Here is a 25,898-nt window from a genome sequence, read left to right as displayed (position 1 = left end):
GATCCACATTGTTTTTGCAGATGCAAAAGCTTTGGAGCACAGGTCTCTTTGAAACGAATCAGCCATTCTTTTCACTTAGCACCAGCACGAACTCAACGCATTAAGCAAACATGTCTCTCCCCTAACACAGGAACTCATAGTTTTGGTATCACTTCAATAGCTTCTACAAAACGTAATTAATTGATTACAGGTAGAAAGGGTGAAGTTTCCATCCACTCCAAGATCAACATCAAATACATGACAAGATAATGAGAAAGGGAAAACCTACAGACTGAGTTTTTAGGAGTGAGTCTGGCTTAATTAAAGGTTCACAATTATGCCAGTGTCTGCAAACAGCTTTAGACAGAGCACGTGATGTATGGCTCCACAGACACCAGAAGTTGAATTTTCTACTCACTGAAACAAGCCATAAATGTCTACCAGTTTCAACAACAAAAAAAAAGTATACTGATAAATGGCAAAAGTATTGACATAATTTGGTTTCAATTCCTGCTTACAAAGGAAAGTAAGATTTCCACAACAGAAAGCATTCTTTAATTTTGGATGCTTCTACGCACGTAGCCCGGTGCAAGGAGCAGACAAAGTCCATAATCGCAGTATGTTTTTTCTTTGACCGCTTCAGAAGAAATGGCCAACTTCTTTTTCCTTTTTTTTTTTTTTTTAATGCATGTACTGTTTTGTAAATATAACCCTCTATGACAAAGAAGTCTATTATGAATATCTTGATGCCCAAGCTAAAAGGACAGCCTGCCAAGACAATTGTGATCATCCAGTCTTCAAAGTCTTTCTTGAACTATTTCCATAAGACCTACTCTGCATACCAGACGTAGCAAAACTTGTATGAATTCTCCCTGAACAGAGCCAGCAAGCAGACTTGCGAACACAGTGTATGCATGTGCAGTTGGTCCTTGCTCCCCCACCAGTCTCCTTGCTTGGGAATTGATTTCCCAAGGTGCTAATTACCTTTAGTTGTGATATTCCTGTTATCTCACTAGCCTCCTTTGTTACTGTAATTTGCTCTGATGTGGACATTGGAGAGGGAAAACACAGACTGTACATAATTTTAAGTCAATGGCTGAGAGCTGTACCCCAAATACAGCCTGAAACACAATAAAGTGCTTTCCTGAAAACTGCTGGATTTACAGTCATAGTGAGGATTAAAAAAAAAAGAAATCCCACACACACACCACTAACAAAGCTATGTCTTCACCAATTTTATTCAGCTATGCTCTTTTAAATAAGTTACAAGTCTACAAATAAAATTGTGAAGTGAAGGCCATATCATTTACCAGTCTCATTAGGTCTTTAATTACTGAGTCAGGGGAAAAACATGCCGTCAGTCCCTATCGTTGTTCTTGAAACACGATGTCCTTAAAGATGCATAAAAACGCTCTCGTTCTAGTTCTAAAACAGCATGCAATGGACTACAGACCTTCGTTTTCTGAACAGCCCTAGCTTCAAATCACGTCAAATAGGTTAAAGCCACTGAAGACTGATGTTTGCATTTTCTTTTGCTGTCCTATTAAAGCTGGACTGTTAATCAGCCACTGAATAGAAGCATCATAAGCCACAGTGCTCTGCTATTTTAGAAGTCAGCTGGCTCCTGCCCCATTTAAAACTTTTAGCTTCACACAATTTTTGAAGAAACAGATCTAATGAATTATACTCAGTCACACCTGAATGCTCACTGCCTTTGTAGCTTAAAAGTAATACCTGTCCTCAAGGGACATTCCTGACATTCCTATATTTCATACTGAGGTCCTAGGCTGTATTCATTAGGTTCCTATAAACACGTCCATTTCAGTGGTGAAAAACAAAACAAGATTTTTCATCCTGTTGCTCAGTCCTCCCCATCCACAAAGGGAGGATTCATGCTATCCTCTTTTGTAAGTAATTTTGAGATACGCTCATGAGAAAAACTACTTAGCACAGGACTATTGCTGTTTGCCACGGGTTTGTATGGGAAGAGGAGCAGAACACTGTCTTTTTATTCTCCCCTCTTTAACTATACATTTTACTCCCCCTTAAATTAGGGCAAAATCCTGCAAGTAATCACATGCGATAAGTTATTGGCATTGAGGCCAATTCCACAATCTGACTGATCACCGTGGAAGTAAGTTCCACCACACTGAGGTTTGTGTGAGCAGCTCTGCTCACTGGATTAGGACCTTGCTAATATTACGTGAGAAAACAGACAAAGAAATAAGCATCACAAATCTAAAATCAATAGGCATTATTACCAAAATGTCAGACACTATATCTCGTACTGGGCTTTTACTCTGGAATCCTGCTGCTGCACTACCCCTTCCTCCAGGTCCAGAAACCAACAGCAAGATTGTAATCACCAGTGCCAGCAGGAAAAGGATCCAAAGCAGCAGGTCCAGGAGAGTGGCTTCTACAACCTATGCTGTGTCACCTTGTAACTGAAAAACTAATTTTCAGAGATGATCAACGCATATCAAAGTCTAACACTGGTCTGAAAAGCTTTAGGGAAAAGCAGTAGAAACCCGCACTAATACCTTGTTGTCCAACCACTATGCATTTTTCTATAATTTTAGTGCAGTTTGGTTGCACTGATGTTATTTGCATACAAACATATCCCCCTGCATACTTTCTTTTATTTAAAGCAACAAAGCCCATCATAATGGCTGAAAAAAACCCTACTGTCCCCTGACATCTGGTAGGCAGCCTCACACCTCTGAGGTTCTGGAAAGCATCAGCATCAACAGCAGCCAGGAGCGTACCTTGTGCAGTAGGTTTTTAGCTGACTGAAAATCAAAGTGTCACCTGCAAACAGTAAAGGCATAAAACTGCCTAACCTGATTCCATGGTGCAAGGAACAGCTGGAGGAACTGAGGGTGACGCATGTGAAGGGAGAGCTGGCTGCAGCTGGGGCACTGTGGGGAGCTAGGCAGAGTAACAGTGTGGTTGATGCACGTGCCATCAGGCACAGGCACGGCTTGCAGGCAGTCTCTGGAATTTCAGTGGCACGTTCCATGTGATGACGTGAAATGCTGATTCTGAAATGCTCACGGTGAAGATTTTATTTTAATGTGCTTTCTACTTTGACAGTATCTCTTTCAAAGCAAGTTATATCCATAGTGATTTTATTCCTTTTTTTGTTCTCCCAGTGCAACAGAGCACCTGGTCATTTCAAGCCTGACTTGGCTGATTTAGGAAAAAACAGAACAAGTTTTTCTTCCTTTACACTCAGCTGAAAGCTTTGAAAAGAGCTTTTTCTGAGTAAGTTGCATAAAAATACAGATTCACCTAATCAGCATTCCTGAAAAAGTGAAAATAAAACAAGCAAACAAATAAGGTTGGGTAGATAAAGAAAAACCTTTTTACACTAATTAAGGAATCTGTATCTCCATGGCCCTAGAAATAAAGCCCACTTCCCATCACACCTTTTCCTGTGGTCCCACCAGTCCTTGCTCAATGCATAAGGGTCAGTAGACTACCAAGCATATACAACATGGAAGTTACACAGTGTCAAACCTAACATGCCAACATAGGGAATAATCTCACTGAGATCTAGGGATTTTTGTTCAGTTCCTTACTCTTCAATTTTTGAGTATAAAATTAGTAAGGAGCAGAGGATGGATAAAAGAATTATTGTGTTAAATCCCAACTCAGCTCAGCTACCTGCTCTTCCTTTCAGTATTCCCTCTGCTGTTCCCAAGTCGTATTTATTTGCTGCCAAGCAGCAGAAACCTAACTAGTGCTATGTCGTGTTTCCTTGTTGGCGTCACGAGCTCCTTCCCACCTCCATGGATACTGCCCCTCACCTCAGCTATACAGGGTGAAACCTAGAATGAAGAGAAAGGGAAACTGGCAGTAAGAAATAAGAGAGTGAAAGCGCAATCTTGCACTTGACCTATAGAAATACCTCCCTCCCTCAAAGAACTTGCTCTCATGAGTAAAATCAGCCCTTAAACTTTGGCCACAGGACACATTAAAACCTCCAGGCAAGCAGCAGGCAGGCTTGGGCTGTGCTGCTAGGCTAGCCAAAGCAGTCAGCTGAAAGCTACAGCAGGTATTCCCACGTGAGATCCAGTCACTGCAGTACTGGTGAAGCTCCTGTTGAGGGCAATTTAGAGAATTTAGTATTTGTGCTGCAGTGTACATAGGAAAAAAGGCTGACATAATCTAACAACAGCTTCTGTCAATCCATTTGCAAGAATGAAAGAGATGCCTTATTTTAAAGCTACCCACTATGAACCGTTTAGACACGCCACCTTCTCCCCATTTTGTATTTCTTTCCTTCCTCACAATAGTAATCTTTCAGAGTGGGAGAGAACAAAAAGATTTTGTCTTCCAAGACACAGACTAGTTGTTTTGCATCGATAGTCTTGATTATGTTTTTTTAACCCAGCAATAAATGCACCTGGTGTTATAAGAACTTGCTACCTTTTCAGAAGGCTCCAGCCTATTCCTATTTTTGAAATAGCAGAAGGACCTCAGAACGAATACCTCTCCCCTTTCACACATTCATGCACAGATGAGACAGGGATCCCAGGGAACAGAAGCTGACTGCACATAAAAGTCAAATAGCGAAAGGGTTTGGAGGGTCAGAATAAGGCAGCCATGGCAAAGCCAAGCAGTCTGCCTGTGCACAGCAGAAGAAGGAAGGCTGTTTTCCAGCTCCTGCTGCCACCATCCTTAACTGTTCTTAAGAGGTTGTGGTTCTCCACGTTCTCTACCCTGGCACTTTTGCCAAATGTGATCGAATTATGATGAAATGGGGGCTTGATCTGAATGTCTGCATACAAGACTACGGTCCGAAGAGTCAACCCAACAGCCATTTATGTCTTAGAAAAAGAAATGGTTATGAAATTTACTGTGTCAGGAGCGGAGGGAAACTCCAGCATTGCCTTCCAGCAGATCAGCTGTTAACCCCTCTTTTCCCTAATTGCTGATAATACCACCTTAGGCTACATGAGGCTTTCTGGAAAACAAGGCAGGTGTTACAAAGCAACACCTCTCTGCTTCCCCAGCTGTGATCCATTTCTCTTCTATTTTAGCCCAGCCTTTACTGATCATCTCACTTAAAGGGTCCTGGCCCTCATTGGGATCAACGGGATCCCATGGAGGATCAATGGAACCAGGCCACTTCCCAAACCCTGTATGAGTAACAACACCAGCTGGCATTTTCAGGGCCCGGGGAGGGCAGTTCAGCCACATGGCTTCCATTTAAAATTACTGAGAGCTGGGAAGAACAGCCCTGTAGTCAGTGTTGAAAATATTCAACCCCAGAGAGCAAGTGAGAAATTCAAGTCCACTTCTAAGAGCATGATGCTGTAACAAATACATTGCGTGATACTTCTTGCATCCGTGAGGCACTGAGTCAGCCTAGATCCTCTTTATGTTCTTGTAGCTCAACTATCTCGATACAGATCCCTGTCTGGCAGGCAATGGGGAGGGCTGGGGAAGTGCAGCGTATCTGTCAGTTGCAGCAGACAAGAACATCTTGTACTTGAGCTGCTTGTTGAGTAGGTTTGAGAGGCAGACAAACCGGCAGACTAATTACATTTTTTAACCATGGTACTCAAAAGTAAAATCCTTGTAACGTGCTACCAACTTGAATGTGCCTGTGCACGATACCAGATTATCCCCATCAATACCAACAATAATATTTTAACTCTACTAAAAAAAAAAATATCATGGAAAAAGTTAATACTCAAATTAAAAAATATTCCAATCTAAACTGAGCTTTGAAGAGGTTCCAGCATTCTCCTTTCTAAGACAATCATGCCCAAAACCAAAAGATACCTCTGCAGGCTGGAGTAACAGAGTAAGGAGACAGACTGAACCAGCTCACTAAATCCATCTTTGCTGAGCAACAGCCTGAAGGGATAACAAAGCAGCCTGCAACAACCTGAAGGGCACTTTGACAAAGGAGGGAAAAGCACAGCAAAACAAAGCAGCAGGTAAATAGGAAAAATGGGTTGAAAGAAGATGGTGAGGCTACAAAGTATTCCACTCTGGAATGCTGCCTCAAAGGAAGAGATGTTCATCCCATATAATCGCCTGAATAACCCTGGAAAGGCCTCCCAGCAGCAGGAGGAAGTACAAAATATACATTTTATCACTTCTTGCTTCCAAAATTGGTAAGAAATTGTAAGAATGATGCCTCATCCGATAAGCCAGAGGCTCTGGGTTAAAGCAACACCTATCCTTAATACTATCAAGAACTGTGTGTGTGTATGTGAAGAAAAGAATGAACTGCATTTTCTGAGCAAGTAGCAAGGAAAATGACTCATGCTAGTGGTCATTACACAAGAACACCAAGAGCACCATAACATCACGCTCATAAGCAAGAATATATTGCACAGGGAAAATAAACCAAGCACCTTCATAATCCAGTAGCTGCATTAAATCCCATGACATCTGCCTAAATATCTATGGGTTTTTAAAGGCAGCTTTTTAGCCTTGCCAATCCCCCACATCTGAAAGAACTGTATATGATGGGGCTGAGAAGCTGCTGAGGGTTAAGAATAAGGCAAAGAACAAGCCATGTTAACTTCTGTTTTCAAACTTTCTCCACCTGCTTTCGAGACTTCTCTACACCAGATACTTATATTAGTTCCTTGCTGGTCCTTCACATGATCTTGCACTGCTGACACCACTGCTCAAAGTAAACATCTGAGGGAACTCAGAAACTCAGAATTTTAGTTGATTTCAGACTGCAAACTTTTGCAGAGCTAATAAAACAACACAGCTGCACACGCAGCTCTGATGACCATGGAGGACACAACCCAGCAAGAGTCAAGCAGCTCAGAGTCTTGGCACTGTGCTCCTCTTGGACAAAGAGCACTGATCGCATGTTCTCTTACAAGGGTGTCTTTTCCTTTGTGCACCCAACCAGTGGCACGGTCTGCAAGGCAAGGAGAGGAAAGCAAAGGCACTTAGCCCCAGCACACCCACCCCAGTTGCTTGTTTGCATAAGTTGTAGCTGATTTTATTTGGTAAGAATATAAATGTCCTAATTTGGTTTTAAAAATAAAATCAATTGTAAATTTATTTAGAGCAACTTACCTGCCTGCTTGATGTACATCACTGGGCCCGTATTGATCGTTTGAGGTAGAACTCATTCCAAATTGTATCGAGTTCCTTCATTAGCAAATTTTTAGCAGAACTCATGCTGTGGTTCTAGGCCAGAAGTATGCAAGGCTCCACTTAGGGACTATAGAACTAGAGTGGGGGAGTGTTGGGAAGAGGATAAGGATTCTCCAACAGAGAATATTTAAAACCAGCAATAACATGGATTATGTTTTGGATAAGAGAGCCATTTTTCAAACAACAAATGAGAAAAACTAAGAGTGGAAAGAGCCTACGTGCATTGATCGGGGAAAAGAAATCCAGTTGGTGAAGATAAGAATGGAGTGAATAATTCATAAGTAGTACAGTGCACTGGTCATTTCAATAGGCATTTTGGTTTGTGGAATTAAGTGCCTAAAATAGCTCAGCAATGCACAGAGCACCTCCGAGGCAGCGGATGGTGAGGCGGCTCATCTGGCTTGCCAGCGAGGCCGCCCCGCTGTTACTGTGGTTACCAAAGGCCCGTGGTTCCCATGCCTACCAGGCCTCTCATGCACGCCTGGCGATTCCTCACCAGCTTCTGTGGCTGTTTTGAACAGGGAAAGAGTCCTCATGCTATGCCTGCACTCGCCCTGAGACAAAAGGTCTGCAACATGCAGGTGGGCTCAGCCGCGGGAAGGAGCAGCTGGTGGCTCTGCTGCAGATCCTTACCTCACTCTGCCTCGTGGCTGACACCACGCTCTCTCCTTCGTGTGAGGGAACACCCCTGCCACGGAGAGGAAACACAGGAAAGAGTCAGAAATGAGGAGTGCTCGTTGCCCTGACAAAGGAGGTGGCACTCGGGGGTGCCTTCACATCCCCGACCCAGAGGGGCACATATGTAGCAACTCTCTCCTCATTGGGGCTGTATTCCAAGTTCAATATAAAAATACTTCCGACTGAGCAATGAATAATAATAAAACCAAAAAGCACAACTTTCATGTTTGGCACCTTGAAAGTACCCAGCTGGCTCTGTGTTTCAAAATCAGCTTTAACCTTTCCTGTTGGGGCATCAGCTCCTCCTGTGCCGTGCCCTTGCACACGGTTCATGCCCTGCGCCACCCTGCAGCATCACGCAGCTTGTGCAGGTCACTCACGAATTAGAAATGGAGTGGGTGAAAACAAACCTAATGCAGTGAATGCCCCTTGCCATCCACGCTGGCTAAAGCAACATTTAGCTCGAGTGCAAGTCCTGGCTTTTCCTTGTTTTTTTTACTTCATCCCCTACTCTGCCTCCCCCACCTCTCTGTTTGCTGTAGCTGATGGCACTCACCCGACTCACTACCCACACGTCTAGGAATTGTTTTTTTACAAACAAGTCAGCATTACAGACCGCTCTGTCTTTAAAGGCCTTTTTTCTAAATAGATTTTTATAGGCAACCATTTGCTCAAGCTCTTCTTTAAGCAAAGAAATGCCCCGGGACAGCAGTCTATCTCATGCTCGGGAGAGAAAGTACGCCTCACCCAGAAGCTCCCAGAGAGCAATGATATCATTGGAATCAATGCATTTCCACCATCAGTTCATTTCATCCTTTCTCCCTTTATTTTTATGCAGTTTTGTGCCTGTTGTGTGGCAATACACACTAGGAGAGACTTCCAGAAGTGCTTAGTGATTTCTGGTAATTCGCTGTTATTATCTCCAATTGGAAATCTCCTTAAGGCCAGGTTTTCATAGGCTGGCACTCCGATCCTGTTAAAACAGACGATAAGAGATCTCCGTGTTGAGGACTTCAGATAGAAAGGTTTCTCAGGACAAAAGATTAAAGTCACTACCAAGTATAGTTTATTCACTTTTGATGGAAAAATTCTCACCCTTCTCCCACAGAGAGCGGCCCTTTCTAGAGGAACTGATGTAGCTATGTTAGATGAACAAGACCATAATTTGGATAAATAGAAAAATCTACAACTACAGCCCACCCATCCTTCTCACCTCATCCTCCCTCCTGCCATTTGCTACATGTTGGACTCGCTTGGTCTGCAAGGTTAAACCTTGCCATCTCAGTATTCGATCTGACAACCCTATCCGTTCCTTTGGAATTCCAGATTTTAAGACATTTTGCCTCAGCCAGAGACTTCAATACTGGTAGCTGCGCAGCCAAAATTAAACCATTTTTTTTTTAAGAAAAACCTGCTGTACCCTCTGAGCCTCACCATCACCTCACCTATGGAACAGAAGTAGCATCTGCTTCTTTTGCCTTACAGAACAGCTGCAAATTGATTTTTAAATTAACATTTCAACAGCACTTTCAAGGCATACAATGTTGCACACTGTTAAGTGTTAGTGTTATGCAATATTTCAGGTCCTTTGTAGCGCAGGTAGATGCATAATATTCCACAAAGCTATTCCGAATAAAGGATATTTCCTTTGTGGTGGAAGATAGCATTCAGAAACAAAGTTAGCTCTTCAGCCACGGTTCACATCATACCTGCATGTGCACTTGAATAAACTAAAGATATGCAAATACACCATGGCTGATACAGCCGTAATGCAGCAAGCAGTAAGAGATGAGAGTCTGCTATTATCCCGCAAGATGCTGAGAGTACCGCAGGACACAAGTTAAACAGTTGCATAACATTGCTGGCAAACTTCTCAAAATACCCTAAATTCCTTTCGTCTTCTGTAGAAAGCAATTTTCCTCTGGGTTCAGGCTATGACTTACCTTGTGTTTCTTTTCTAATCTTTTCTTCAGCAGCTTCAGTTAACCTTGAATGCTTGAGACATTGTTTTAAGTAGAAGTGTTTTCCTTGTTGCTTATGCAACGTACCTCGCAGTAAGCATTTCAAGGCCTCGTTCTTTCAGCACCACACAACTTTTACAGTCCGTCCCTCCCCAAAAAGCCCCAGCTGTAGGAGTTAACAGAGAGCGGTCCTGAGTTCAGCTCCCCAGCACCAGGGAAGACAGTGGCTCTTACAGTAGTTACCTGCAAAAGGCTGTCAGGAACCCTTCTGAACTGCTGTGAGCCGGCCGACCATGCTGTGTGATTAACCCCACAGTACTGCCCCTGGAGCACGCTCTGCAGGAGTTTCACAGCTGCTAACAATGACTCTGGCTTGGGGGAGGGAGAATTGCTGTGTGGAACTGATAGCTGGGTTGGTATCACAGGTGTTATACATCCTTCTCATAAGTTAAGCCTTAATAACATAACAATGAAGACTTCTTTCTTTGTCATCCATCTCACATGTAAGTGCACAGTTTCTGCATGTCTGTTGGTATGCAGTGGCATAGTTAGATTAGGTACAGTGAATATACTCAGGAGGAGAAAATATTTTACCAGGGAAAGAAAGTATGATATAATCCTCTCCTTTAAATCAGGACAGTGATGTCAGCAAGGAGAGTGGGCATGTGCACTAACTGCCCTGTACTGAGTACTGTGATAGGGACTCCTGGGACAGCAGGTGCCCTCTTGAGTTTGGGTTATGGCTGGGCTCTTCCTGAGGTTCTTTATAATCACAGTGTGTCTTTAATGACTGAACATCTCAGACTTGATTTGCCGTATAGAGGTTGAAGTACCTTCATGGGCAAAATCAAGAACCAAATAGAGCTGCGCTGAGCCCCAAATGATTCCTTTTACGGAGACAAATGCAAATTCTGGAAGGCATCTTTGATATGTGAAATGTTGCCTAAGTTGACAAGAGTTACAAAAATCTTAAAAAATAGGAACCCTAACTAGTGCTATCGAACTCTATAGCAAAAGGACATTTTGGGAGCAAAGGTCTTAAGGCATAGATCTAAACAGTTTTCAGAGAGTTTGAGAAGACACCCTAGGATACTTAAAACAGAACAAAGAGCAGGAGAGAGGGAAAAAATAAATACTTCTCTCTACATATCATATATGCACTTGTTTACAAAACTGTCAAATCTCGCCACAAAGTGAGATATTTCCTATGAGAAAAGGGAAATCTACCTGGGAATTGAAGTGCTTGACCACCTGAACAGGAGAGAGAATGCCAAAGGAGCAAACTGGCATAAAATGGCTACCTTCCTGGCTCCGTATGTTTACTTCTGGCACATGTAGGAGTTAAGCCACAGAAACATAGGTATGAAAACTCTTCTCTTCAGAGGGATAGTAAATCAGATACTGACATAGAGGGGGTGATAAAATGCCAGATAACATCACCATAACCCCTTCATTCCCTGGACTGATAAATACAAAAACGCGGCAGAGAATGGTTCTGTAGGTAGGAGGCTATAGCAAGTGTATCTTGTACTCAGGAACAAGTGAAGCAGAACACCGTAAAGGCAAATTACCACTAATAAAAGCTGAGGCAAAAGTTTGTGCTGCAGAGGGCTTCTGGTCGGTGTTTGGACTAGGAATCGGAGTGTCTCATGCAGCTACACTGCACAGATCAACCTGCATTCCGGCAGTATGTGCCATCTCCTATCCATGGTCCCCATGTCACTGTACTGCGCAAATACCTGGAAGCCCATTGCTACATTGTGAGCACCAGAAGTGAGGCAGGTGATCCCCCTGGCTGGCCACAAGTCCATCCTCCTGGTAAAACCTCCTTGCAGAGAGCAATGTCCCCAGCAAGATGCCTCTATCTGGGAGGAGCAGCCCTAGCAGACCTGGAGGGGAAGAGAGGGGCTGTGTCAGTCAGAAGGAAATGCAGCACAGAACAGAAGTCAAGGGCTAGAATGAGCCCTTCATCTCCTTGCTTAGAAGAGGAAAAGCCCTGGAAACACAGTGCTGTGAAGAGTCACAGGAAGAATTTGAGGATGCAGCAATGTCATACCAGGGCCATTTCTTTAAGTCCTGTCTTCCACTGGGTTGCACATTTCTCCCCTTCAGTGGATTCTCCTCAATCCACTGGTTCTCCTAGTAATTGCTGCTGTCCTGGCAGGGCTGTGCACAAAGAGGGAGACCAGACTGTCTGCCAGTTCTGCATGCTACAGCCAGGCATCACCACAGTCCTTGAGGCAGGCATTAGATACCTAATAAATAAACACAATTTTATATATAATTTATATTTACAGAGATTGCCAAAATATCCAACATGAAGCAGTCATTGAAATGCCTGGGTCCTGACACCTAATTTTCAGCCACGTTGTTAAGAAGCCTGGCTTTTCAGGGACTGTTATCTGTGACATCCTTCCATATAAACTGCAGTGAAAACAGGAAATCCCAAGCTCAACATTTAGTAGCACCCAGTGCTTTATTTTTTCAGAACGATGAGTTATTTTGAGTGCCTCACTTCTGAGGTGCTCAGCTCAGCTCTCAGATGGCTCTCGGCCACTTTGTGAATTTAAAACTTTGGAACATCTCTCATGGAGCAGTCGGGAACTGGGGTTTCAAAAATCCACAGTCAAATATGAAAAAGGTTCATCCCTGTCTCCAAACAGGATTTCCATCACACTTACTTTTGCTACAGCATTGCTTGGGGAGAGAAATTGTATTTGGGACCCTTCACAGGCACTGCACACCTGAACGGCTCACCTCTGTGGGCTGTCATCTTCTGGGTCTTCCCCTTAGTCTTATATAGGAGCCACCAGCATCCAATTGACTGCCCCTACCAGCTGTTGGTGACTTCTCATGGAAGACAAGCAGGTAGATTTCACTCCCTGTCTGAGGGTGCTTATGTAGCCAGCCTAGCCACATTTTAAACTATTAAAGATTCGACAACTGCTTATTCTAATTTGTCTCAAAGAAGCAGCATCATTGTCTGAATACAAACATGATCTGGCACACACCACAAATACCTTGGCTTCAAAACCACAGGGAGAAAAGTCTTCCTCTTTTATTAGGTTAGGAAGGTCTGTATTCAGGACAAAGCCTCACTGAGTATTTCAAGTGTTTCCTTGTGGAGTTTTGCACTCAATGCTTCCACACGCTGGAGTTTTTCTTGCAAAACATAAGAAAAGATGTGCTCTTTCTAGTGGAGCTGGAGACGAACAGGCACTCTGCCTGCTCCATGCTTGTAACAATTTCGTTTCTCCGGTGCTGGTGCATAGCTGAGTTTGGTGGCTCACTTGGGGCAGGCCCTGAAAGGATACAGGAATATGTCTCCTACTCTTTGAAGAGCTTCTGGGATGATTCTAATGTGATGTAGGCTTGAGAGAGGCTGTACTTCTTAGAAGTACGAGCATGTGAATTTAGCCACTCTTGAGCAAGTGACTGTGCAGAAGCTGTAGCAAAAAAAGGAGAAATGGGAGTTGCTGCTCCACAGAGAGTCCCAGGACTCAAGTAGCCTACAGCTAAAATCACTGTAAGGAATCCCTAAGTTAACAGCTTCAAGAGTGTGCACACACATACATGCATTAGAGAGATTAAAACTTGTCAATCAATCCTCTTTCTATTTTCATATTTCTAAATGCAAAAGGTGAGGCTTGGGCTAAGATACATACCTAGTTTCATCTGTCTGCACTTGATCATAACCACAAGCACGTGTGTGACTTTTATTCATTTTTGAAGGAGAAAAATAAAAATTACATCTAGAAAATAGGAAGCCTCAGGACTAAGCATATTTTGCAAGTCTTTGGGTTTTCCCAGTTGGATTCGCCTAGCTCTAGTCAGGAATTCCCCTCTCTTGTCAAGGCATTGCATAAGAAATGTTTTTTCCCACAACGAAGGACTGGCAGCGAGTCAGAGAGGGAGGAAGTGTCATATCTCAGGAGAGAAAATAGCATCCAGAACAAAGGTGGTGAGGCGAGATCCAGAATATCATAGCTCACGATGCTGCCACCAGTCATCGCGAAAAAATTCTTCTTTTCAGTTGAGAATAGAAAGTGTGCATAGTGCACAAAAAGTTGCCTGCCTTACAAGAAAGGGCTAAAAAAACTAGTGATAATGAGCAGTTGTAGGAAAAAGTTGCCTGGTTTCATTTGTCATGCTCCAGTGTATGAAATATTACATGACCTACTTGGTTTATTTAATTCTAGAACATTTGACAGAACTGACAGCAGAAATGTGTGTGGCATCATCTGAAAATGAGATTAATAATTATATTGATTTTATGCAGTAACAGAATGAGAATATAAGAACATGAGTCTAGGACCCATGGAACATTTGGATCTTTAATAGATGTTAGCTTAGAAAAGAAGGAAAGCATCTGCAAATTTCCAAATCCATAGCTGTCTGTGATGGATGGGGCAAAAGCAAACAAGCCTGAAATGTAGCACAGCTGATTTATGTTAGATATTAGGAAGAAAAAATTACAGCTAGATCATGGTGATGCAAGACTTCTTGCAAAGAATCTATAATATTCACCATTGGAGGTCCTTAAAAACAGCCTATATAGTTGGGGAATGATCAAAGACTGTGCTTTGGGTTAAGGGACTGACTCGATTATGTTTGTAGGCCCTTATCAAGCCTATGTTACTACAGTCCCTTGAAGAGATGGAAAACTCCCTTTCAGCACTTACAGCTCCTTCTGTAGCGTCCCATATACCTAGCTGCAGAAGTCTTGGGGCACATTTGGATCAGGAATCTATAAATGTTAAGATGAGAATTTCCCACTGAGCTGCTGCTGAGCAATATGAACCATTTCTAACTCCCACCATACTGTCTCCACACAGTTCTCACTACCCAGACTAGGGAGCTAGCAAAGAAGCTTGCAAAATAAATTCACATCTCTGCTCTGATCATGCATGGTGTTCCTATTAAATTGCAAGATTTAATCTAACCTAAATGAAACTGGAAAACTTGCCTAAGCATTCCAGTCTCTGCCTGGTGACCAGCTGGCTGGCCATGCGGTCACAGACAAATACTGTATATACCACACTTCCAGTTCTGATGAAGCCTTGCTTCTCTCTGTAACTACCTTGTCAAAGCACACGGCTGCCTGCTAGGACTAACATTTGAGAGAGGTGCTTCTAATTTATTTATTGCAACGTCAACGCTGAATAACTTAAGCATATTCCCCACAGATGACTGCACATTTTTTTTTAACATGCTATTTCACGTCTGCGTGCCACTAAGCATTCCAAGATTTTTTTGCAAGCTGTCATATATATTTTTTTGGCATTACATAACCATTTCATCTGTGAGCTGCCAGTGGACTTCTCTTCTGATTCTGGAGCAAGCTTTGTTTATCTCTAAGCTTACTTCTTCAATTTGTCTCAGCTAAGAAGCACAAATTTGAACAACCTTGAGACTGAGCCAGTATGTTCTCTGAAGTGAGCTTCTCTGTTGATTGTCTTATCTTATTGAAAAAAGAAACTCATTGGAAAAAGATGGACTGCCAAGATGGTCATCTGTCCCTTCACAGACAAGAGCTGGGAGGTTACATTTGATTGTGCCCTCATATGCTGGTTTCACACCTACAAAAGCAGAACTGGATTTTTCCCCTTGCAAATACTTTCAATTTCATAGTCATCACTCAAAGAATCTCCAAACATCTTACATTAGGATTCTTAATGAAATGTTGCCAAGGTGGGTTTTTGACAAAGTCTTTGCTTTTGCTCACTTTCACAGCATTAGCTGGTTGCTAGCTACTGTGCCTACATTTAGTCATTTGATCAGTCATACAGATTCAATATTTCTCTCCAAAATTCAGCAGAATTACTTGCACATTTGAAATGAGTCATTTGTTTGAATCAGGGTCCATATCTCTAAGAAAGCCTGGAAAATCAGTCTTGACAAATAAAGTTGTAATAAAGCTGAGTATTTTAAAGCAGCTTTCATTTAACCCAAACTTTGGCTGAGCTGTGCAAAAAAGAGTTGTCTCAATTATTAAACATTTTGGTGATACACTGGCTAAGTTTTAGAGTGGTTAAAATATAGCTTTCAGAATAAAATAAACAATCCAAGCTCAGTGATTCAAGTCACAGGCAAATGTCCGCTTCATGCAGATATAACAGCTGTTTCAGAGATAAACCTTGAACAAATGAACAACTGTAAATACTGGTAAAGCCCTTGGCCTCATGAATGGAAATCATGTGGTTTTATGCAGGACTAGCAAAAAGCACAGCGGTCTGGATATATCTGAAATACTGATGTTTTGCAGGAATAAACTCATAGGTTACCAGCAGTGATCTGAAACGCTTCTGAGACTAGCTTGCTCCTGCAAGATAGACAGCATTTAGTGTTCATGGACTTACTGAAAGATTACTAGACCTGGGACTTCTTTTTGGTAGAAAAAAAGGAAAAAAAAATGAATATTGGATCTCACTTGAGTCATAACTTATATTTCTAGAGGCACTGCAGCACTAATGGCTCCATCACTTCTCCCTTGGAGGGCAAAGATGTATGAGGAGAATGTTTTCATCTCTCATTTCAGTCTTGCCAAGCCCTGGGCTCTTACACTGGGGAGGACGCAAACTTGACGTTCAGAGGTTCTGCTCATACTGACTAAGACGACAACTTATCTCCTGTGCTTTTTTGGTTCAAGAGGAACAGGATGGTTATGATCTAGTAAATTAAGTATTTTTTCATCAAAACCATAACTCACCAGAACAGACCATTAGAAAGACAGGGTGCCACTTCTATAGAAAATTTTCTGATGATTCAAGCAAAAGGCCATCTTCCTCTGCCTTTCATGGCTGAGGGAAGGGTAGGATTTCCTGAATTTCCCTGCAAGAAGACAGGAATTAAAGAATCACTTTTTTAAAAAATACTTCTGTTAGCAGTTGCAAAAGGAGAGGCTGGAAAATCTTCTCTAAGTGTGACCTGTTCCTTTTCTCCCCTCTAGCCTGAGTCACAATTGTTAAATGATTCTGAGCAGTATCAAAGGAGAAGAGCACCCGTCTGCGGCATGCAGCTTCTACCAACTCACTCTGAATGTGTGATGAATTATGAATGGTATGTTGTGTAGATCCCTATTTCCTAGAGAGCAACCTCTGAGTTTACTGAAACTTGACTAGTAAAAGCTGTGCTGCTTCTGCTGCCACCAACTTTCCCTGCTTATGGTCCACGAGTGGTCTCTCTTGGATCAAAGACTCAGCCAAGGCCTCCCTTCACAGGTACACATGCAGAGAGGCAAAAAAATGGGTCAGTGCTGGAGGCTAAGAGCCTCAGTCATCCAATTTCTGTCCCAATGCTTAAATCAACAGCCTTTGCTGCCCATCTGTATTGAAATCTGGCAATTCCAAGCACTGTATCAATGCATTCTAGTGGGTTACTGGGCTTACTTGCTTACAGCAAACCATAAAAAGGTTTCTTATCTCTGAGATCGGAACTATCTCAGAAATGCAAGATGAAATACGGTTTTAAAAAGTAATTCCCAGAAGTAGGCAGTCACACCTATATATTTAATACTGTCTGTCTAATCCTCAGACCTTTTTCTGAATGAGCCTAGTCTCCTAATCCTCGTGTATTGCAAGGTTTAGTCATGTTTTTAAGGTACTGGACTTCTGTTTCCTTTCCATGCTGAATGGAAATTTACTGGCTCATTATTCATGGGCGGCTAGGTCTGATTCTGTTATCTTGTACCGTTTACAGCTCTGTGACGTTGGTGTGAAACACTACTATTCTGAATTAATTGGCACTTCATATTCACACTGGACTGACAAAAATGGCTAGGTTAGATAGTGGAGTAGAGTAGTGAAGAAGCATGCCTTACATATACACACAGTAAATATATATATATAAAAAATCAGAGGCAATAAAAATTAGATGGTGAAATTCTCCACTTATGGGCATGACGCACTTTAGCTGCTTTCAGGATGGACTTGTTAAAAAATACCTGTCACAATTCTAGATTATGCAGGACTGTAATTTTTTTTTTTTTCTCTCTCCAAAATGAAGGCATTTTAACATAAATATATTTTAATTAAAGCATCTTTTTTAAAATCTCCTCTCTGCCTTCTCTTATAGCTTCTGCAGTTTTGGACAATCTGAAGTGCTCCTTTGTTGGCATTAAAGCCAGAAAGAAACAGTGGCAGCACCATCTCTAGGCTAAGTAAAACTCATTCACATGTGTCAAAGCAAATAAAAGAGTTTTGATCACTTCAAACACATTACCTAGGTATTTTATTTAATTATAGTAAATTTTAGCTGCTGTTCTGGAACTCAATAACACATGGCATCACTTGATAAAATCCTCGCTTTTCTCCCCATTCAGGTCTTAGGAAGAAGAGATATTCTGTTGTAAGATGTATGGAGAAGGAAAACTAAGAACCTCTAAATATCCCAAGAGCAATCCACTGGTTTGATTAGGGTTTAGGCAATTATTAGTGAAATAAAGAGATGTATTTTCAAAGACATTAGAACACATACAAGTCCCAGAGTCTTCACTAGATTTCACCAGCTTTGCTCACCTCTGGACTTGACTAGCTATAATGTCAGGCATGGTGGCTGATCTTTATTGGCCTTTTTGATAGAGAGCCAGGGAGGGTTCCTTTTTTGAGCTCTTTGGTATGAATGAATGCTCATCACCCATAGCCACTGAATAACTATTGGTTTTGTTTACAGCTTGGTAGGTCTAATATCAAATAATTAATGAGGAAAATATTCAGAAGAAAAAAGGAATCAGGGCAATAAAAATTTGGGACCACCAATCTAAATCTATGCCAATGATATAGAGGCTGATCTCCATTGCTGTCTCCTTTCAGTGCAAGCAAGTTTACTACTACAGCAAAAACAAGGTCTTTTCAATACCAGAGCATGTATTGGCTACAGACCTTTTTTTTTTCTTATCCAAAACAAAATAGGTTTTATGATTAGAAAGCAATTCAACAGTGATAACAAATTCTGATTGGGATCTTTCTTGTCAATACCATTGTTGTGCCATGGTTCTATGAAACCTTGATAGCAAACCCGCGCTTCCAAAGCATTTAAGAAAACACCTGTGAAAAAACTCTGCATGTTGTTAAATGCAGACAGAAGGAAGCAAACGCCTCACTCATTCAGTGGATACTTCTCTGTTCTGCTGAACTGATGACTAAGAGATCTCAATTCCCCTCTGAAGCCAAGGTGCGCACACAGGGGCTAACCACAGGAGAGATTACGGGTGTGATGTTCTCTGCTGGTAGCACTGTTAGCATATACCACTGCAGAGAATTTAAATGTCCTGACAGAATTGTTTATTTCTTCCCTTCAATACAGCAAAATATCATTTCTCAACATCGCTGCTGGGCAAGATCAGCCTGAAGGTTGTCCTAAGCCCCAAAATCTCACTCAGGAGAGGTATTCATACACCTGAAGAGGAGAACTGCATTTTCAGTCAGCATACAGGGGCCTTTTTCACAGACCCCTTAAAATGCAGTATGGTTTTATTCCCTTCTCTGCTTCTTATCAGCGAGTTCTACCTGGCTTAATGAAATGTCAGCATTTCCTTCTACAGCTTCAATTCTCAGGGATCTATGACTCTACAGTAAAAATCTGCTCCAGGCCAAAATGGAGCAGATGTGCTCTGAGGCTGCTGGAAATATTTTCCTGAGTTCCTGCTGAAAAATGCTTTTTGTTTCTTGTTTTACTCAGACAATTGGGCTACTAACCCCTGCTTAATTATGCTCTGAGCATTAAAAATATACATAAACTGACTTTGATCACTTTAAAAGACTCTTCAACTTATTTTTTAGGGAGACTGTTGATAATTAACAATAAAATGAAAACATATAGAACCTGTACACATTTATCTGTGATCACAAAACACATAAACACCAAGATTTTTTTAACCTATTTTACAGATGGAGAAACTGTGCATGGAGAAAATTCCCTGCTTTACTGAAGAATCAGATAAATAGATACCAGCAGTCCTGCCTCTCAGTTTTCCTAACCTCTCGTCTGTTTGTCTTCCAGACAGTTTATATTAAGCATTGATTTTAGCACATATTAACATGTACATTAGACCACCTATACTTAGATGGTCTAATCACCTGAGGATACTATGATAGCCTTAAGCATTTAAGGGAAGGTACTAGTTTTCTTTACACGTGACAAGGGGTAACCTTCTTGTCTCTTTGGCAGCAAGGTTGGATTTGAAATGCAGAGGAGTCTGTTTGCTTCATATCCTTCCAAGCTTATTTTGCTTCTTCTTGGCTGAATACTGGCACAAGCTGCCTTAACCTTGGAGATATCCAGTTGTGGACCAGGGAAGGCCCTGAGCATACAGAATCACAGAATCATCTAGGTTGGAAGAGACCTCCAAGGTCACCGAGTTCAACCTTTGACCTAACACTAACTAGTCCTCCACTAAACCATATTGCTAAGTTCAACATCTAAACGTCTTCTAAAGACCTCCAGGGATGGTGACTCCACCGCTTCCCTGGGCAGCCTGTTCCAATGCCTCACAACCCTTTCGGTAAAGAAGTTCTTCCTAACATCCAACCTAAACTTTCCCTGGCACAACTTTAGCCCATTCCCCCTCGTCCTGTCACCAGGCACGTGGGAGAACAGACCAACTCCACCTTGTTACAGACTCCTTTAAGGTACAAACTGATCCAACTTCGGTATCTGGTCCAACTTTGAATGTGAACCAAATGTTGTATTGTATGACCTCTAGAGTGCCCTTCCAACCTAAATTATTCTGTTGTTGTGTTCTCTGCCAGTTTCCCTCCCTATTGAATGGCTCACCTTAAACTGTGACGAATACTTTCAATGGACTCTGTTTGCTAATAGGGAAGGTCAAGTGCAGTTTTGCACTATGTCTACCCAGGAAAGCAGACAGGAGAAACTCCTTGATTGCAGGAGAGCTTTGGTTGCATGAAGCAGAGGTTATTTTTAACTGGTCCTTTGTCAGCAATTTGTTTCAGATTACTGCCCTGCATTTGCTGACAACAGACAATCCAAAGAAACTCATTCTTTGTAATTCCTTCTTTGGCTACACTGTTGAAAAAGGGACATTGTAAATAATGGAACACTATGAGAACGCCTAAATATTTTAAATAATATGGTTGATCATGCTCAAGAGAACAACGAAATCACATCATATATAACTTCTTTTGTCAAAGATACACAAGAGACAAACAGGAAGATAACTGATGTAAGGAGGTAAAGGGGAAGAGGTATTATTACTAACACACTGCTCCAACACAGAAGCAGGTTTCTTAGATGTACAAAACCTACTTGATTTATTAAAGGAGGACTGAGCAGACAAACTGTGGTTATTAGAATTGTGAATTTTGGCCTGACTGTCCCCCCTCAATTATCTTGGAATATAACCAAGAGATCTCCTTTAGGCTGAGAAAAGCCTGAGGAAAGAAGGAACTGAAGCAGAAAAGGAAAATGCTCCTAAGACACTCATTGACTTTGGGGGCTGATACCATCTTCACTGTAACTTGATTAACCAAATTGCGATCAGACAGCCTTAAAAAAGATTGATTTAGTTTCTATGTGAGACTTACAATGCAATGAAAATCTCTTGAAGAAAACCTTGTGTGGTAGAACCCAGTAGATTTGTCTCCTTTTGGATCAGCTGACAGGTATATCCAAATCTTCTTGCTTCTCTTCTCTTCTCTGACTGACTGCCCTAAAAAAAAAAATAATAATTTAAAAATTAAAGATTTGGAGAAGACAGTTGAGAACAGATTATTTACTACAGGAAAACTGTTTGACATGCGACTATTCCTTGAGCTTTCTCTGGGGTTTGGTAATACTGTCTCGTGATGCCAACCAGGACTCAGATCCTTGCTGTAGAGTCCCCTAAGACTGCCACTCATATTTAGCAGCACCTGAAGTGCCACAGCTCTCACTAAGCTGGGAGCAGGAGGCAGCCACCACACCACTGACACAACGCTGTTGAATGACTCCTGTGTGACAAATGTCCCAAAAGGTGTGCTCTATCTTAAGGACCAGAAAGTACCAGAAGACCCAGTTCAAGCAGGCAGAATTTAAGTATGTCCTTAACTTTAAATACCAAAGAGAGCTTGGGGATTCAAATGCTTGCTTAGATTTACACTCACGCTGAAGTGCTATCTGTATAGGAATGGACATAAGCATGTACTTACATACTGGTCTCCATCCCAGCTTGAATGTCAGGCTGTCTTTGCAGGTGAGACTTGGCATCTTAAGCCCACAGGAAGAAGGCTTGGCGTAATCTTCAGTTTTAACGCGGCTCTTGTCTCTCCCTTCTGTAAGAATCAAAGCCCCTGTGCTTAACCTACTGTTTAACGTTTCTCTCGTATCTTTCTTTCTACAGTATGTGGCATTTGCCTCCCTCTTCTTCATTCTGGTCTCCATCACCACCTTCTGCCTCGAGACCCATGAGAGATTTAACCCCATTGTGAACAAGACAGAAACTGAATTCATCGGGAATGACACCCAGGTGCGGCACTACAGGGAAGCAGAGACTGAAGCCTTTCTCACCTACATCGAAGGTGTCTGTGTGGTCTGGTTTACATTTGAGTTCTTGATGAGAGTCACTTTCTGCCCAAACAAGGTGGAATTTATCAAAAACTCTTTGAACATCATTGACTTTGTGGCCATACTGCCTTTCTATCTAGAGGTTGGACTCAGTGGCCTGTCTTCCAAAGCTGCTAAGGATGTCCTGGGCTTCCTCCGCGTAGTCCGTTTCGTGCGAATCCTGCGAATTTTCAAGCTGACCCGCCACTTTGTTGGGTTGCGGGTCTTGGGACACACCCTCCGTGCCAGCACAAACGAATTCTTGCTGCTCATCATATTTTTGGCATTGGGCGTCTTAATCTTTGCCACGATGATCTATTATGCCGAGAGAATAGGTGCTAAACCAAATGACCCTAGTGCCAGTGAACACACACACTTTAAAAATATCCCCATCGGCTTCTGGTGGGCTGTTGTCACCATGACGACCCTGGGCTACGGAGACATGTATCCTCAGACTTGGTCAGGCATGCTGGTGGGGGCCCTCTGTGCTCTCGCCGGCGTGCTGACCATTGCCATGCCTGTCCCTGTCATTGTGAACAATTTCGGAATGTATTACTCCTTAGCTATGGCTAAGCAGAAGCTACCAAAGAAAAAAAAGAAGCATATCCCGAGGCCACCCCAGCTGGGATCCCCCAATTATTGTAAATCTGTCGTAAACTCTCCACACCACAGTACTCAGAGCGACACTTGCCCACTGGCCCAAGAAGAAATTTTAGAAATTAACAGAGCAGGTAGGAAACCTCTTAGAGGAATGTCCATCTGACCGTTAACCTCCATCCCGCGTAGTGATTTAAGATTCAGCCAGACTGCTTTCTTAGAGCAATGGGTAGCACATTTATCCATTCTAGTCCCACCATCACACAGTGAATAATATGTGTGAAGTCTAGGTTGCAGGGACAAATGGTACAGTGGAGGCTGATCAGCAAAACTAAGGATGAGAGCACGCTCTAGGAGCCCAAACTTTGGTCCTGGTTAAGGGCATACAAGTCTCAAGATATTCTGAAGAGCTGTTACATCTAGTGGAAGAATTTTGAGAGTTCTACAGCTATTTTGCTGGACTGTGTAATGCATCTCAGAGGCTCCTGAGAGCTGAATGCTTCATAGAGCAGAGTAGGAGCCAAGTACTCAGCAATTACAGAGTTTTCTGACAAAACAGGGCTGGAATTTGAAACAGCCAGATGCTTTCTCATTTGTTCCCAATTGGGACCTTTCAGCTGTTTTAAATGGCAGATATTGTACATCTCATTACAGAAACTAGGTGCCTAGTAAGTTGAAGGGACAACTATACCATCATGCATATTCATGAGACAATCCCGTCTCTTTCTGATGATTAACTGCAAAGTAGAACAACAGCTCAAATTCTTGACACTAATATAAAATGACTCACTCTGAGACAAGACTAGATGTAAGGATGTTTATTCCATGGCATGCAAACCAATTATTCTATAATATTCCACTAGAATTTAGCATTTAGAGCTATGAAGAGTTTTGAACTACGTTTTCTAAACCACGCTCCTTTTGCAAGTATGGGTTGGTGAGCTATAGCTCTTTCAACCCTCGAGCAGCAAAGGCTGACTGGAAAAGGTCAGACTGGTCAATACTGGCCAGTTTGACCTGAACAGTGATCGCCTCATAATATGGTATTCTTATTTTTAATTACACTGATTCATGTCAGCAATAGGTGAAACCAGAGCAAAACTAATCATGCTAATTCTACTGGGGGGTGGGGGGAATGGAAAAAATACTAGTCACCGTGGAATATATTATAATATCCCATGGCTAGTGGTTAATTATGGGAATATCTCAGTTTTATGAGACTCCTCCTATAGCACATAAAGTTACGGGGCTCCAATTTGACTATTTCAACCCCATAATCTACCTCTACCCACGGAATATCACTATTTATTCTATGGAGTAATTTCAAAGTAGATAACCATGTTGAAAACAAAGCCAACTGCGTTTTTGGCAGACGTTCCAATGAAGTTGCATAGTAGACATTCTTCAGCCTATTTCAGAATATTCCCGTGTCATATTAGATAAAACAGATCACCAATCAAGTGATTTTAACTGACATCTAGACAACAAGAGATGTTTTGAAGGAGCTAGCGTATACCTATGATGGTCTTGTGTTATCATTTTTTTTACTTTAAAGAAAATTCTAATTTGTTATTCATCCTGAGTGAGGTATTTTCTCGTCATCTCATAGCCATGCATGTTGATGTCATTGTGAGAGGCACAAAGAAAGCGAGACTTTCCTTTGTGTGTGACTTCACCTATGCCAGTGCTAATTTTGGAGGGGAAGAGCTGGTGGGAACTTTTCTTTTCTCTCTTCTCTTCTTTCCTTTTTTTCTTTTCCCTTTTGTGCAACTGTGTAAAATTCATTCAGAAGGTAAAGAGCTTTCATTTTCTTGTTAAAGACTGCTCCATTGCAACAGGCCAATCACAATTCACGTGACTGATAGACTGTCTCTTTCCTATTGTATCTTTGGTGCATAAGCGTATGGTTTTATCATCCATTCCCCTCAGGTTGCAAATGCTTATCACAACTCATGTCCAAGCAGCAAACCTTCTCATAAGTAGATGCCTTTGGGGCATCACATATCAAGAGGGAAAGAGGGCACTAACAATACGGTGTGTTTCTTACCACGCCAGCTACCCAACTGTAAAGCGTATGAGACACCTGACTTTTGAGTACTTTAGCAGTCAGCTACAGAGTGACTTTCATCTCAGAAATCCTTTGCTTTGTAAAGTTCCTTCCGTTCCATATCCTGGTCCTCTTTGGGAACTAGAGGACTAAGAATTCTACGAGTTCAATGCAAATCCACACTGGTATCCTGAGAATACGTGTAATTTTGGTTCAATGTGGAACTGTTTTGCCACCATCAGTGCTCTAAAATCAGCTGTTACCACAATATCCATGAAGTATTGATAGTAACAGCAACTTAACCTATTTCTGCAATAATTAATTAGAAGAGGATATTTTTATATACGTATACAAGCATATATATTTTGAGAAGTAACAAAGCACACTTATACTTCAGCTAACAAAATGGACTCAGTAACACTGTTGCTGGAGACCTGTTTCTGATAATTATTATGCACCACTAGCAGCAAAACATTTTTGCCTGCATCTCTCAGCTCCCTCACAAGGAGAAATATCTATACGCATGCAAGAGAAAAGTGAAAAATAATGAGATCAGAACTGGACTGTTAAAACAAGATCTGCATTGCCTTGTATGTTGAGGTTCACTTTATGTAATATGAAGCGCTCATAGGCACTGACTTTTTCCTGAAACTATAACCTGCACATTATATAAAAACAAAGACAAGTTGTGAATGTTGCCCATCCAGTGAAATATTTACATTAGTTAACCCCACCTAACCGTAGACAACCAGTTAACATCATACTAGGAACTCAGAATGTGTCCATCAGATCTAATGTTTCTATAATTATATCCAAGTTGTTCAAGATATTTCTTGTACTTTGTAGTTGCAAAGCTTCAGTGTGGCGGTATCTAGGAGATATATAGCCATATGATTTGTATCTAATACATTCTTTTTTTCTTTTTTTTTTTTTCTTTTTTTTTTTTTAAAAAAAAA

The 25,898-nt window shown here is 41.7% G+C and overlaps 1 protein-coding gene across 3 annotated transcripts in view; it reads left to right on the top strand.

The window, feature by feature from the left end:
• KCNC1 (potassium voltage-gated channel subfamily C member 1) overlaps nt 1–25,898 on the top strand; it is a 102,688-nt gene that overhangs the window by 61,911 nt on the left and 14,879 nt on the right. For all 3 annotated transcript variants that reach the window (XM_032187718.1, XM_032187717.1, XM_032187719.1), the window contains exon 2: nt 22,096–23,029. In XM_032187718.1, coding sequence (XP_032043609.1) covers nt 22,096–23,029 — 934 coding nt within the window. The remainder of the gene's footprint in view (nt 1–22,095; nt 23,030–25,898) is intronic.

This window comes from Aythya fuligula, chromosome 5 (genome assembly GCF_009819795.1).
Source record: "Aythya fuligula isolate bAytFul2 chromosome 5, bAytFul2.pri, whole genome shotgun sequence".
Taxonomy (NCBI): Eukaryota; Metazoa; Chordata; class Aves; order Anseriformes; family Anatidae; genus Aythya; species Aythya fuligula.
Note: the sequence above shows the minus strand (reverse complement) of the source record. Positions and strands in the feature narration are given on the sequence as shown.